The sequence below is a fragment of the Loxodonta africana genome, chromosome 11 (assembly GCF_030014295.1).
Source record: "Loxodonta africana isolate mLoxAfr1 chromosome 11, mLoxAfr1.hap2, whole genome shotgun sequence".
NCBI classification, from domain to species: Eukaryota; Metazoa; Chordata; class Mammalia; order Proboscidea; family Elephantidae; genus Loxodonta; species Loxodonta africana.
The window spans coordinates 76,264,508-76,280,824 of record NC_087352.1 but is presented as its reverse complement, the minus strand read 5'-3'; the positions used below and the strand labels follow the sequence as shown (position 1 = coordinate 76,280,824).

The 16,317-nt window shown below is 37.1% G+C and overlaps 1 protein-coding gene across 1 annotated transcript in view; it reads left to right on the top strand.

Moving 5' to 3' along the window:
* The first annotated feature begins 493 nt into the window (after positions 1 to 493).
* The window catches only part of MEP1B (meprin A subunit beta), a 35,536-nt gene continuing 19,712 nt past the window's right edge, over positions 494 to 16,317 (top strand). Inside the window, exons 1-5 of the mRNA XM_023543901.2 lie at positions 494 to 739; positions 8,640 to 8,658; positions 10,393 to 10,437; positions 10,523 to 10,566; positions 13,881 to 13,959. Of these exons, the coding sequence (XP_023399669.2) occupies positions 677 to 739; positions 8,640 to 8,658; positions 10,393 to 10,437; positions 10,523 to 10,566; positions 13,881 to 13,959 (250 nt within the window). The 5' untranslated portion in view covers positions 494 to 676. The remainder of the gene's footprint in view (positions 740 to 8,639; positions 8,659 to 10,392; positions 10,438 to 10,522; positions 10,567 to 13,880; positions 13,960 to 16,317) is intronic.

Below are 16,317 nucleotides of genomic sequence, written 5' to 3'. Positions count from 1 at the left end.
TTTCTACATGTACAATTCAGTGCCATTGATTATATTCTTCAAGCTGCAACCATTCTCACCCTCCTTTGCCAAGTTGCTCCTCCCCCTTTAACATAAACTCACTGTCCCTAAGTTTCCTGTCTAACCTTTTGAGTTGCTGTTGTCAATTTGATTCCTTTTAGGTAGTTCTATAAAAGAGCACAATGCTCAAGGCAGACATTCTTTACTAATTAAGCTAAACTACTCAGTAAGTTTTTAATAAAAAAATGAATAAACAAAATAGTGGACATAGCTAGAGATAGTAAAACAGTACAAGTCTATATGAGCAGGAGGAGCTTCATAAATGCTTACTAGAAAGATTGAGATTAAAAATTAATTTGGTATTTTCTTTTACTCGCCTGGTATTTAATAGTCTTGGGACCAGTAGGTATATATTAGAAGAATTAAACTTCAGCCAGGCACCTGGCTGTTGAATGTTAGACACAGGAAAAAAAAAAAAAAAAAAAAAAAACCCTCTGTAGAGCTGTGTTAAAGATACTGGACTTTAACTCCTTGGTTAGAAATATTACTATGGCAGTCAGCTGGTCTGCAAGATGGATGATTGAGATCAAAGGCTATATGTTATGATGTTTACCTTTTAAAAAGTAAAACCTATTCTGAATTTCACAGTGTGCAGCTTTCAGCTGGAAGCTACAGCATGAACTCATGCTCTCTGCCTTGGTTTCTGTCCTTTGCCGCTTTCCTCGTGGTTTCTGGTTTGGTAAGGAACTAATATAGAAGAAATGATTAGAAAAATGTGGGGGAGTTGATACTCATTGTTAAAGGACAAATTGTTTTTCATTTTTTAAATAATTTCAGTGTTAGTGACATGAGTGTTTCTTTTCGGTTGGTGGAGAAGGCTGGGTATAGGGAGTGAGAAGAGAGAAGGAGTCAGGGACATTGACATAAAGTTATTATTTTCTTATATTTTGATAAGATAGAAAATGTGAATTTTGAAAATTATTCCAGTTTTACTGTTGAATAAAATGCACACTGTTGCTAAAATAACTTGAGGCGTGAAAGCATAGACTGATAAATGTCACAGGTACAGTAAAAACTTATACAGCTTTGTTGCATGGGATTTTCCTTCTGCTTCTTTATCATTTTAGACCAATCTTTCTACAGTGGCAGGTAGTTTGTACCATGAGAAACCCAGGGCTTTAAATGAAGTTTCAAATGCATGGGGGAAAGCCTTTAGTTGTGATTCTAAGATTACAGATATCTGGAGCCGATTGTCTATGAACAGGACCTACAGCACTGAGGACAAGAGATACCATTTACTACATGTTAAACCTGACAGTTTGAACAAATGCTTGTTCATTCAGGAGATGCATTGGCATTCCTTGGTAGTGTGTGCCTGTGTGTAGTTAAAGTGTGGGAAATTAGGGCACTTGTTAATGTCAGAAAGGATGGTAACTTTCTAACCAGTTTATTCCCACAAAGCTTGTCAAACGTTTGAAATGATTCTAGTATTTAGATATTTGAATAAAATTGTACCTTACATTTGTGTGACATTTTAGCATAGTTTACAAAGTGATTACCCATTACATCGTATAACCCTTACAATACTCATGCAGAGCAGGTACTGACTGTGTTTTACAGATAGTCTGAATATTAGGAAGGTAAGCTGACTTGCCTTTGTTTGGTGTAACCAGGAATATAATCCACTTCTACTGTCTACTGGTCCCATGAGCTTTTTTATTAAGCTACACCAATCAAGAAATATATCAAATTTGCTTAATTTTTTTCCATTGTGCATATAGCCTGGGTCTCATTTGGTTATTTGTGGAGAATCTATTTTCAGAAATTTTTTTTAATCACAAAATATATCAATTGATTTTTTTTCTTAAACATTTGGTATTTGAAAGCAGAATCGAGGGAAATATGAAAGTAAAACATGATTAATGAAATCTTGATTAAAATTTCTTTTAAAGGATTGTTATAATATTTCTACATTGGGAATAAATCATTTGGTTTTTCAAATGTTGCTTTATGAATACTTCAGAAAATAATTTTTATCCAAAATCAAAGACAAAGAAAGGCTCCTGAGAGCAGCTAGGAAAAAATGAAAGCTCACCTAGAAAGGGGAGCAATAACAATAAGCCCTCACTTCTCAGCAGAAACCACGCAAGCAAGAAGGGAATGGGATGAATATATAAAACCCTGAAAGAAAAAAATTGCCAACCAAGAATCATATATGCAGTAAAATTTTCCCTCAAATACAATGGTGAAATTAGGGACATTTCCAGATAAACAGAAATTAAGGGAATTTGTAAAAACCAGACCAACCTTACAAGAAATATCAAAGGGAGTCCTACAGACACAGAATCATCAACATAAGACAACAAGCTGAGATTAAGACACATGACAGCATCAGCTAGATACCAAGCCAGGTAAAAAATTCTCCAAAACAAAACAATGATAAAAGACTGAAAACAGGGAATGAGAGATGTCAATCTGTAAACAGTGACAACTTCAAAACAAAAAAGGAAAAATAAATTCTGTAAATGTAGCGCTTCCATATGGAAAGCAAGTCAAGGTGGTATCAAGAAATAAAGGATTGCGTTAAACTTAGGAAGGCAAAGGTGAATCTTAGGGTAATGACAAAGAAAATTAACAAACCTACTCATCAAAATAAAAAAGAAGAAAACCATAAAGACCCAGTAAACACAAAATTGATAGCAATGAAAGAAATGAAAAGAAAATCCACAAACAAAAAGAACTCAGCACAAAAAATTAGGTGGAACAAAGAAACTGTTAACATCATACCAAAAATAAAATAAAATGGCAGCAGTGAACTGATAGCAGTGATAGGTATTGATAATCACTTTAAATGCAACATTAAAGAGACAAGAGTGGCAAAATGGATTAAAAAAACAACCCATCAATATGCTGTCTACAAGAGACACGCCTTAGATACAAAGATATAAATAAACTAAAATTAAAAGGATGGAAAAAAATATTTATCAAGCAAGCAATAACCAAAAAAAGAGCAGGAGTGGTAATATTAATCTCTGATAAAATAGATTTTAAGGCAAAATCTACCATGAATGACAAGGAAGGACATTATATAATGATTAAAGGTTCAATCCACCGAAAAGACCTAACCATAACAAATAAATACGTATCCAATGACAGGACTCCAAAATATATAAAACAAATTCTAACAGCATTGAAAAGAGAAATAGACAATTCCACAGTGATAGTAGGAGACTTTAATACACCACTTTTGGTGAAGGACGTAACAACTAGAAAGAAACTCAACGAAGATACAGAAGATCTAAATATCATAACAAACGAACTCAACCTCATGGACATATACAGGACACTCCACCCAACAGCAGCAAGGTATAATTCTTTTCCAACATACACAGAACATCTTCCAGAATAGGCCACATTTTAGGCCACAGAGCAAGCCTCAATAAATTCGAAAACATTGAAATAATGCAAAGCATTTTCTCAGACCACAATGCTGTGAAAGTAGAAATCAGTAACAGGAAAACCAAGGAAAAAATATCAAATACATGGAAACTGAATAATACCTTGCTTAAATGTGACTGGGTAATTGAAGAAATAAAAGATGAAATTAAAAAACTCCTAGAATCAAACAAGAATGAAAACAAAACATACCAAAATCTTTGAGACACGGTAAAAGCGGTACTTAGAGTGCAACTTACAGCTGTAAACACACATACCAAAAAAGCAGAGAGGACAAAAATCAAAGTGTTAACGCTACAACTTGAACAAATAGAAAGAGAGCAACAGAAGATGCACACAGTCACCAGAAGAAAGGAAATAATAAAGGTTAGAGCAGAAATTAGTGAAATAGAGAACAGAAAAACAACAGAAAGAATCAACAAGACTAGAAGCTGGTTCTTTGAAAGCATCAATAAAATCGACAAACCACTGGCCAAATTGACAAAAGAAAACAGGAGAAGATGCAAATAACCCAAATAAGAAATGATATGGGTGATGTTACAACAGAACCAATTGAAATAAAAAGGATCATAACAGAATACTATGAAAAATTGCACTCCAACAAATTTGAAAACCTAGAGAAAATAGACAAATTTCTAGAAACACTCTACCTATCTAAGCTAACACAAACTGAAGTAGAAAGTCTGACCAGACCTATATCAAAAGGAGAAATTGATGAGATAATTTTAAAAAACTCCCAACCAAAAAAGTACTGGGCTGTACAATTCACTGGAGAATTCTACCAACCATTCAGAGAAAAGCTAACACCAATACTACTCAAACTATCTCAGAACACAGAAAAGGAAAGAATTCTTCCAAACTCATTCTATGAAGCCAGCATAACCCTGATACCAAGGCCAAAGACATCGCCAAAAATGAAAATTATAGACCAGTATCCCTCATGAATATAGAGGCAAAAATTCTCAACAAAATTCTAGGCAAAAAAATTCAACAGCATATCCAAAAAATAATACATCATGACCAAATGGAATTCACATGAGGTATGCAAGGATGGTTCAACAATAGAAAATCGATCAATGTAATTCATGACATAAATAAAACAAAAGAACCACATGATCATCTCAATGGATGCAGAAAGGACATTTGATGAAGCGCAACACACATCCCTGGTAAAAACTCAGCAAAATAAGAATTGAAGAAAAATTCCTCAATATAGTAAAGAGCACTTACACACAAAACCAACAGCCAACATTATCCTCAATGGACAGAGACTAACAGATTCTCCTTGAAAACAGAAACTAGGCCAGTGTGTCCTTTATCCCCATTCCTATTCAACATTGTACTGGGAGTCCTAGCTAGAGCAACTAGGCAATAAAAAGAAATAAAGGGCATTCAGACTTGCAAGGAAGAAGTTAAACTATCTCTATTTGCAGATGATATGATCCTTTACATAGAAGATCCCAAAGATTCCACAAGAAAGCTACAGGAACTAATATAAGGATTTAGCAAAGTAGCAGGATACAAGATCAACATACAAAAATCAGCCAGATTCCTCTACACCAACAAATAGAACTTTGAAAAGGAAATCAGGAAAACAATACCATTTACAATACCCCTACCCGCCTCCCCCTCAAAAAAAAAAAAAACTTTGGAATAAATCTAACCAAGGATGTAAAAAGACTCATACAAAGAAAACTACAAAGCGCTACAGGAAGAAATGAAAAAAGACCTATATAAATGGAAAAACATACGATACTCATGGAAAGGAAGACTTAATGTTGTGAAAACGTAAATACTAACCAAAGTAATCAATAGATATAATGCAATTCTGATCCAAATTCCAACAGCATTCTTTAACAAGACAGAAAAAATAATCCCAAACTTTATATGAAAAGGAAAAGAGGCCACGAATAAGTAAAGCATTATTGAAGAAGAAGAACAAGGTAGGAGGCTTCATACCTCCTGATCTCAGAATCTACTACACAGCCACAGTAGTCAGAACAGTCTGGTACTGGTACAATGACAGACACATAGATCAATGAAACAGAATTGAGAACCCAGAGGTAAATCCATCCACTTATGGACAACTGATATTCGACAAAGGGCCAAAGTCCATTAAATAGGGAAGAGACAGTCTCTTTAATAAATGGTGCTGGCAAAACTGGATCTATCTGTAGAAAAATGAAACAGGACCCATATTCTACACCAAACACAGACACTAATTCAAAAGGGACAAAAGACCTAGATATAAAACCTACGACTCTAAAGATCATGGAAGAAAAAATAAGGTCAACTCTAGGGGCCCTAATACATGGCATAAATAATATACCAACCATAACCGAAAATGCACAGGCAGCAGAAGATAAACCAGGTGAATGGAACCTCCTAAAACTTAAATACTTATGCTCATCAAAAGACTTCTCCAAAAGAGTAAAATGAGAACCTACAGGTTTGGACAAAAATTTCTGCTATGACATATCCAACAAGGGGTCAATCTCTAAAATTTATAGAAAACTTCAGCACTTCAACAACAGAAAGATAAATAGTCCAACTGAAAAATGGGCAAAGGACATGAACAGACACTTCTCCAAAGAAGACATTCAAGCAGCTAATAAACACATGAAGAAATTCTTGCTATTATTACCCATTAGAAAGATGCACATTAAAACTAAAATGAGATACCATCTCACCCCGAAATCCATGGCACTAATAAAAAAATCAGAAAATAACAAATGCTGGCAAGGTTGTGGGGAGACTGGAGCTCTTATACACTGCTGGTGGGAATGTAAAATAGTACAACCACTACTGAAAACGCTTCGGTGCTTCCTTTAAAAGGTAGAAATAGAAATACCATATGATCCAGCAACCCCACTCCTAGGTATATACCCTAGAGAAATAAGAACTGTGACATGAATAGACATATGCACAACCACCTTCATTTCAGCATTATTCACAATAGCAAAAAAAAGGAAATAACTTAAGTGCCCATCAATGGATGAATGGACAAACTGTGGTACATACACACAATGGAATACTATGCAACAATAAAGAATAATGATGAATCTGTGAAACATCTCACAACATGGATGAATTTGGAGGACTTTATGCTGAGTGAGTACAGCCTTGATTATATCCCACCTGAATTTAGAGAAGATCTCAAGAATAGATTTGACGCATTGAGCACTAATGACTGAAGACCAGACGAATTGTGGAATCACATCAAGGACATCATACATGAAGAAAGCAAGAGGTCATTGAAAAGACAGGAAAGAAAGAAAAGATCAAAATGGGTGTCAGAAGAGACTCTGAAGCTTTCTGTTGAAAGTAGCTAAATGTAGATATATATGCTAAACAGACATGGGAAGATGGAACGGAGCAGGCTCACCTGCAGGTATAGGTTAGGTTGTGGGTATATCTACATACATATTTGTAGATGTTGCATGTATACTAATATAGACAATAGACCACACAAGGGGCACAGTCACGGAAACTTCTTATGCACAACCAACTTCCAGGAATGAAGACACTAGGCTTGAAGTCTAGGGATCATGGACTTGGACATCTACATCAATTGGCATAACAATGCATAAAAGTAATATTCTACATCCTACTTTGGTGAGTAGTGTCTGAGGTCTTAAAAGCTTTCGAGTGGCCATCTAAGATATAGCTAGTGGTCTCTTCTGGTCTGGAGTAAAGAAGAGTGAAGAAAACAAAAGACTCAAAGTTGCAATTAGTCTAAAGGATTAACAGACCACAAGCACCACAGCGTACACAATCCTGAGACCAGAAGAACTACCACTACCGACCACTCTGACCAGGATCACAATAGAGGGTCCCGACAGAAAGAGAGGAAGATGTAGAACAAAAAAATCAAATTAGTAAAAAAAAAAAAGACAATGCTTACCAGCCTGATAGAGACTGAAGGAACCCCCAAGACTATGGCACTATGATAACCCTCTGACTTGGAACTGCAGCCATTCTTGGGAACCACTTTCCAGCCAAGCAAGAGAGAGGCCTGTAAAATAAACAATAACACCTGAAAAGAATGTGCTCTTGTATAAGCAATTATACAAGACCAAAAGGGAAACATTAGCCCAAAAGCATAGATGAGAAGGCAGGAAGGGGTAGGAAAACCAGACAAAGGGAAACAGGGAACCCAGGGTGGAAATGGAGAGAGTGCTGACACAGTGTGGGGATTGCCATCAATGTCAGGAATACTTAGTGTATAATTTGTTGAATGGTAAACTAACTTACTTTGTAAACTTTCACTTAAAACACAATATTTTTAAAAAAAAGAAAAAAGAATTTTTTTTTTAAATTGTACTTTAGATGAAGGTTTGCAGAACAAACTAGCTTCTCATTAAACAATTGGTACATATCTTGTTTTGTGACATTGGTTGCCAATCCTACAACATGTCAGTATTCTCCCCTTCTAGATCTTGGGTTCCCTATTACCAGCTTTCCTGTCCCCTCTTACCTTCTTGTCCTTGCCCCGGGCCTGAAGTGTCCATTTAGTCTTGTTTTGTTTTATGGGTCTGTCTGATCTTTGGCTGAACGGTGAACATTAGGGGTGACTTCATTACTGAGCTAAAAGGGTGTTTGGGGGCCATACTTTTTGGGGGCCAGACTCTGTCAGACCAGTAAGTCTGGTCTTTTTGTGTGTGTGTGAGTTAGAATTTTGTTCTTCATTTTTCTCCAGCTCTATCCGGGACCCTCTATTGTGATCCCTGTCAGAGCAGTCGGTGGTAGTAGCTGGGCTCCATCTAGTTGTGCTGGACTCAGTCTGGTGGAGGCTGTAGTGCTTGTTGTCCATTAGTCATTTGGGCTAATCTTTCCAAAATGAAATAATTTTTAAAGTGCACATAATATTTATTTATTTGAGGGCTAGAATCTTATCTTCTGTCTTCTTTTTAATCTGTGAAGTTAGTTTCTTATTTCCTTCACCCTCAAATTCATGTAACAGGCAGTTTCATTTTCTATATGAAATAAGAAGGCCCTTTGGTCAATGAAATTATGTTAGACTCCAATTTAGCAGTCTTGGATATAAGCCACGAAGTTATCCATAATATTAATGAAAAAAGCAAATGTCTAGATATGAGTTAGGACCAAGAAAACAATTTATGTCATGAGTATCTTAATAATAATCTTTTTTTTTTTTTCTTTTTATTGTGTTTGTTTTCCAGCCAACTCCAGAAAACTTTGGTGAGTCTTTTGAATTTTTCTCTAACTTATAGTAAAAGAAGATTATGGGGATAAAAGAAGGCAGAACAGAATTCAGGACATACTTAATGCTGAGCACTGTGTCCTGGTTTACCATAGTTTTACTGAACAGTCACCAAACTCTGGCTTCTTTTGATTTATTGAGGGACATTTTATTAACACATGTTTCAGGGGCCCATATGCCCAGCAGAAAAATAGATGTTGGTAAAGAAAAGGCCAAAGATTGGAGCATAGATACCCCATAAATAAAAGAAAAAACAACAGCAACCAGTTGACATTGTGTAGTATCATGGATTGAATTGTGTCCCCCAAGAATACGTATCAACTTGGTTGGGCCATGATTCCCAGTATCGTGTGGGTGTCCTCCATTTTGTGATTTTCCTATGTGTTAAAATCATAATCTCTGCCTGTGGTTAAAGAGAATTAGGGGGGGACACAACACCCTTTCTCAGGTCACATCCCCGATCCAATGTAAAGGGAGTTTCCCTGGCGTGTGGCCTGCACCACCTTTTATCTTACAAGAGATAAAAGGTAAGCAAGCAGAGAGTTGGAGGCCTCATACCACCAAGAAAGCAGTGCCGGGAGCAGAGCGAGTCTTTGGCTCGGGGTTCCTGTGTGGAGAAGTGCCTAGTCCAGGGGAAGATCAATGAGGAGCACTTTCTTCCAGAGCCGACAGAGGGAGAAAGACTTCCCCTGGAGCTGATGCCCTGAATTTGGACTTTTAGCCTACTAGACTGAGCAAGTAAATTTCTCTTTGTTAAAGCCATCCACTTGTGGTATTTCTGTTCTAGCAGCACTAGATGACTAAGACAAGTAGATTCCAACTTAAGGCAACCCCATGTATGCAGAGTAGAACTGCTCTATAAGGTTTTCAGGGCTGTGACCTTTCAGGCTTGCCTTCCAAGGAGCCTCTGGGTGGGTTTGAACCACCAGTCTTTTGGTTAGTAGTTGAGTAATTAACTGCATACATCACAAAGGAACTCCTAGATACCATATAAATGGTTGCTATTATTATTTTTGTTATTTCATGTCAAATCAAGATGGAGCTGATGATACAGTCTACTTCTATTCAGTTGGCTATTTGGCCCGATTAATAAAAAACAAAAACAAGAAACCTGTTGCCGTTGAATCTATTCCTACTTATATTGACTCTATAGGACAGAATAGAATTGTCCCCAAGGGTTTCCAAGGAGTGGCTTGTGGATTCGCACTGCTGACCTTTTGGTTAGCAGCAGTAGGTCTTAACCACCATCCCACGAGGGCTCCACTTGAAAGAATAATTCAAGCTTAATTTAGGAATTTTTCTTGAGAGTTCCAAGTTATACAGGGAAGAACTGTACATACATGGATAGATTTGGCTGGTTGGATAACATTTAAACATTTGTTTCTTATTTAATCTAGTCATCTAATCTAATCCCAATCTCATCTTCCAAATCGAGCTGAATATTAGACAGAGTGATCAGTTTGTTTCTTATTCCTGAAGTCATTTGGCACTCAGGGAAGTGAGTAGGGCAGACTATATGTGCAAAAGTCCCTCAGCCCAGAGGCTCGCTCATGGGAGTTTTTCTGTCAACCAATATGCGTTGAATCAGAACCTAGTAGTCACTTATGTAAGCCAAAAGAATCTTGCTTATTTCTAACTCAAAAATTGATAAAAGTTTCTCTTTTAATAAATGTAATCCTCAATATGTTCTTTCTTTGTTGTCTTAGTCAGAGATGTAGATGGTGGAATCAATCAGGACATATTCGATATCAATGAAGGTTTGTGAATATTTTTTAAAAAGTCATCTTTTAAGTGGGGAGTTTGAATCCAAATGCTAACATAAATTTTGATCTTACTTCTTAGATTTGGGACTGGATCTTTTTGAGGGTGACATCAGACTTGATGGGGTGAGTTGAAACAATGCCAGCAGGCTAAAATACAGGGTATCTGAGAAGGACTGGGCATCATGGGCTTGGTTAAGTTCAACCATCTATAAGGGCAGCTAATCAAAGATGAGGCATTTATTCCACAAATACATTGTACTAGAAGGGACTCATACCAGTGTATTCTTCATCCATTACTCAGACTTACTGTGTGATCAGAGTCACCATCACTTACTATGTATGCTTTATCTTATTGATCTGATTGATTTTCATCATTGAAACAATATGACATTTTCAATTTAAAATAAAACCTCACTGATTAAATCTAGTTGAAGCAAAATTAAACAGAATTTGTAAATGTCCTCAATAAATCAGGCTTTCTACCGTAAGAAATAGTTTTTGTGGCTTCTGACTTCAGCTAAAAATACTGTTGCCAAGGAACTTATTACTAAAGAGTACGCCTTCCTTATTTATCAACTACCTTGTTATCTGACGTTTTGCATTTACGACATTAGTAAAAAAAATCTACTATCCAATTATTCCACACATTAACGTGACCAATGGGACATATAGTGCCCACCTACATTTTCCACATCTTGGGGTTATTGGGAAGCTACTGTCCCAGTGATAGTACAGACCTATATAACTTTGAAATAGAAGAAACAGATGCTCCATTTTCTCATAATGCTGATTTAGCATAACTACTTGGTCTTTGAAACCTAACCATGTCAGTAAGTGAGGAGAAGTTGCACTGATTCTCATCTAAGTCATTATGTCACACAGATGAACATAGGTACCTTATACGTAGTTTAAAGGCACCTAAACATTTGTCGTCATAAGTAATGCTGTTGTTGTGTACCTATGAGTCAATTCTGACTGGTAGCAACCCTATATGACAGAGTAGAACTGCCCCATAGGATGTTCTAGGTTGAAATATTTATGGGAGCAGATTGTCAGGTCTTTTCTCCCATGGAGCAGCAGATGGGTTTGAACCACTGAACTGACGTTTTAGTTAGCCACCAAGTGCTTAACTATCGCACCACCAGGGCTCCTTTTAAGTAATATTAACAGCCCTTAACCCCCCACTGTGAGCTTCCCACCCCCCCAGAAACAGTGCTGCAGTGCTTAATTCTGGGTCATGGTTCGACTCTTCCTTCATCTCACCTTGTGTCCAGGCTTTAAATATCATCTATATGCTGATGACTCCAAATGTATAACTCTTGTCCTCTTCTGAGTCCCTAGGTGGCACAGTTAACTACTGTACTATTAACCGAAAGGTTGGTGGTTCAAACCCACTCAGAGTCGCCTCAGAAGAAGGGTCTGACATTCTGCTTCCCAAAGTTCACAGCCTTGAAACCCCTATGAGCAGTTCCACAGGGTTGCCAGGAGGTGGAATCAACTGGATGGAAACTAACAACAACAACAACAACAGCTCTCTTCTTCTCCTGAGCTCCAGACTGTTCTATACAAGCGTCAGTTTGTCAGCTCCATTTTTTGATGTCTAAAATGTCTCAAACCTAAGGTGTCCTAAACCAAACTCACAAGTTCCATCTCAGGCTTCCCTCTTTGTAAAGTTACCAGCACTGCCCTACCCCACTCCACTTAAGTAAAAAATTCATGCATCTACTTTGTTTCTTCCCTTTCCTTCACTCCTCCATCCAATCCATCAGCAAGTTCTATAGGTTCTATCTCCGGCCTATATTCCAAAGCAGCTCCTTTCCCCCCATAATTCAAGCCCACCATCACCTAGTATTTGAGATTTTTCAATAGCCTCCTAATTGTCTTTCTGTTTCAAATATTGCCTCCTATAATCTTTTCCAAGGAGGCCTGGTGGTGCAATAGTTAAGCACTAGGCTTCTAACTGAAAGGTTGGCAGTTCAAACCCACCCAGTGGCTCCTCAGGAAAAAAGACCTGGTGATCTGCTCCTGTAAAGATTATAGCCTAGGAAACCCTATAGGACAGCCCTACTTTGTCACATTGGGTCGCTATGAGTCGGAATCTACTCAATGGAGGCTAACAACAACAACAACAACATAATCTTTTCTATTCTATGCATGCTCCTCACCCCCCACATCAAAGTGGTCTTTTGCATAGACAAATGACGTCATTTCACTTCCCTGCTTGAAACTCTTCAACAGCTTCCCATTGCCATTAAAAATAATATCTAAATTTAGCCGTAGCCTTCAAGGTTTTGCATGATCTAACTTCTGTCTGGAAACCCTGGTGGCGTAGTGGTTAAGAGCTACTGCTGCGAACCAAAAGGTCGGCTGTTCAATTTCACAGGCGCTCTTTGGAAATCCTATGGGGTATCTCTACTCTGTCCTATAGTGTAGCTATGAGTTGGAATTGACTCGAAGGCAACGGGTTTGGTTTGGAGTTTTGGAACTTCTGTCTACCTCTCTTCTCACCTGGCCTTTTTTCTCCCTTAACTCAGTAGGCTACTGGTCTCAAAACATTCTCAAACCATACCAAGCATATTCCCACCTCAGAACCACAGCAACTGTTTTGTCCTTTGTTTAAAACGACCTTCCCAGAGTCCGTTTCAATCATGGCTCTTTCTTTGTTTTCCCATCTCAGCTTGAATTGAATAAGCATTTTGATTACAACAGTGATAAAAAAAGCAAAGAGAATTGGGAGCATACTGAAGGGGCATTTAAAGAGCCCTGTCCTAACCCTTTACCTAGTATATCCTTCCAATCCTTTACTCTTGTCCACATTTCCCTTCAGTAGTGTTACATTTATGCTGTTTGATTATTTGTTTTCTTATAATCTGTCTCCTCCACTAGATCTAAGGTTCAGGAAGGCAGAAACCTTGGTGGTTTCTTTAACCACTGGATCCCTAGACTTTAGAACAGTGTTCAATTTATGGGTTCAATGAATACATTAATAAAATATTAGTTTTCTACAATAAAATCTAAACCCTTAAACAATTTTTAAAAACTTTGACCCAACCAATGTGTTTTTTTGATATTGTGAGATGCTGATAAGTGAGGTTTTGCTATCATTTCCTTCTTGTACGTTTTTAATCTCTAGTGTGGGAAGGTAATCTATGATTCTACCAATGTTTATAGTTCTGTTTTCCAAAAAATTGTTCTTTACATAGTTTTGCATTGCATCTTTAACTTTATCTACAAAATTAATATAGAAATGATGTCCTCCTAGAAACTTCATTGTATTATAATAAAAGTAGGGATACACACACACATACACACACTGTGTTTAGGCAGACTGGGAAAGTTTTAACTTCATTTTTTCATAGATTATATAACAATTGATCGTTTATGAAATTGCTACCTAATTTCATTTTATTAGCTGTTTTTGCACTTTTTTTTGACAGGCAGAACAGAGAAATTCCATCATTGGAGAAGAATACAGATGGCCTCATACCATTCCATATGTACTAGACGACAGCTTGGGTTAGTAAACACCATAGAGTATCAATAACTAATGTCTGTCCCTGACTGAATATGATTACAATATTTTCAAGGGTAGATGCGTATGATCTTTAAGTTTTTGTTTGTTTGTGGTTTTGGGTGGCCATGTGCATTTACTTAAAAAAAATAGGCAATGGGGGTAAGGGATTTAGGAGAGTTATTTCTTAATGGGTAAAGATTTTCGGTTTGGGGTAATGAAAAATTTTGGAAATAGATGGTGCTGATGTTAGCACAACATTGTAAGCATCATTAATGCCATTGAGTTGTACACTTAAAACTGATTACAATGACAAAAAATATATTTATATATATAAATAATGATTAAAATGACAAATATATATAAATATAAATAAATATGTATATATATAATAGAGAGAGAGAGAGGCATCCTTGGGTGAAGCATATGGTTAAGCGCTCAACTGCTAGCTGAAAGTATGGCGGTTCAAACCCACCCAGAGGCACCTCAGAAGATAGGCGTGGTGATCTGCTTCTGAAAGGTCCCAGCCTTGAAAACCTTATGGGGCAGTTCTACTCTGCTCACATGGGGGTCACTATGAGTTGGAATTGACTCAGTAGCAATCACCACCATCACCACTACCACTTACACACACACACACACACACATTAACCAAATTGAAAATGAAAAGTAAGGACTTAAATGATTATGTCTGAAATACTTGCTGAGTTTTGATCAATATAGTAATTAAATCAACCAGTACATATAGAATGCCTATTCTGTGCCAGGTACCATACTGGATGCCAGAAATATAAAAACAAAAGAGCTGGTCTTTATCTTCAAACAGGTTTTTCTCATATGCCCCGATTTAATGTAGGAATAACAAACAAAAAACAACCAACCAAACAAAACTTTGGGGACTGACATCATTTTACCAGCATTTGATTTTGCCAAGTAAGGAATTTAAAACAAGAGTCCACTATGTTTTAATATCTTTTCATAGAGGAAAGAATCTTTTAATACTAAAAATCAGAAGGATCTAATCTAGAATTAAAAACAGCTTTTATGTTGAAGAAATCTAACTATAATGGTCCTCATTTTTTCTGTAGACTGTTGAAAACAAATGTCACAGACCATCATCAGTTTAGGAACTGTTATGTAGATAACTTTTCCTTAAAGGTAATGCATTTCATTGCAGATTCAGACAAGTTAAAAACTAACTATAATAGAACTGAATAAACATGATGATTAGTGATATGGTCAAAGAGCTATGGGAGCACATTGAAGGGGCATTTCATTCAACCTAGATATAAAGGCATATCATTAGGGAGCAGGTGCCACTAGGCAGAAGAGCCACCACAAAGGTTGTGCAAGTTGTACCCCATACATAGGTTTCTAGTAGAGGGCAAATGGGCTGAAATCCAGTTTGCCTTCTGCTTACCAAGGGGCATACGTTTCTTTGCATTAACATTTTGTTCACCCACTTACCAAGCCAACACACAGAGCGTCCCCAAGATGAGGTGCTTCTTTTTAATTTGCACAAAGGCACCGTATGGGCTAATGTGGCCTCAGATAGTGAGGGAAGTGTGTTCTAGGCAGATAGATCACTATGTGCAAAGGCATGGAGAAGGGAAAAACTGCTTAACTGGCATTTAGATTGGGAGTAGGGCAATAAAGAGTTGGAGCAGATAGGCAGGCTCCAGACTGGAGAGGAATTGAGTCTTTCCCTTGTTAAAGAGCTTGGTACGTATACTGATGGTAATGTGGAGCCGCCAAAAGCTTTTTTGTGGAAGTGAGGTTGTTGTATTTGCATTTGAGAATAATCGCTCTGGCTGGAGTATAGAAAGTGTATTCTAATTGGGGTAAAAAGACGATAGGAAGATATATTTGGAGGCTATTGAAGAAATTCAGGTAAGAAGTAAATTCATGTTTAAAACCCAGGATTCTCAGTGGTGATAGACGAGAGTGGATTTAGAGGAAATTAATAGATTTGGTGACTGACTGAAGAGGTCAAAGAAAAGGTAGGGTTTAGATAATGGGATGCTAGTGTCTAGGTTTTGGTTTTGAGTAACTGGGTGGATGGTAGTGCCTTTAACAACAATGGGGAATATATCTTGAGAAGAGTGGGGTAGAGAAGTGTAGTGAAATTTAGTTTTGGTGTTCAGGCTTAAAATTCAGGATCATCAAGGTGGAGATATCAAGTAAAGTGCTGGTATATGGGATGATCATTAAAAAAAAAAAAGATCATTAGAGATAGAGAAATATTTGGGAATTATTAGGATGTAGGAGTTGGTTAAAGCCATGGGTATGGATAAGCATCTCACACAGTGCCATGCACATAACAAATACTCCATAGATAATTGAATCTTACTGAATGACAGTCA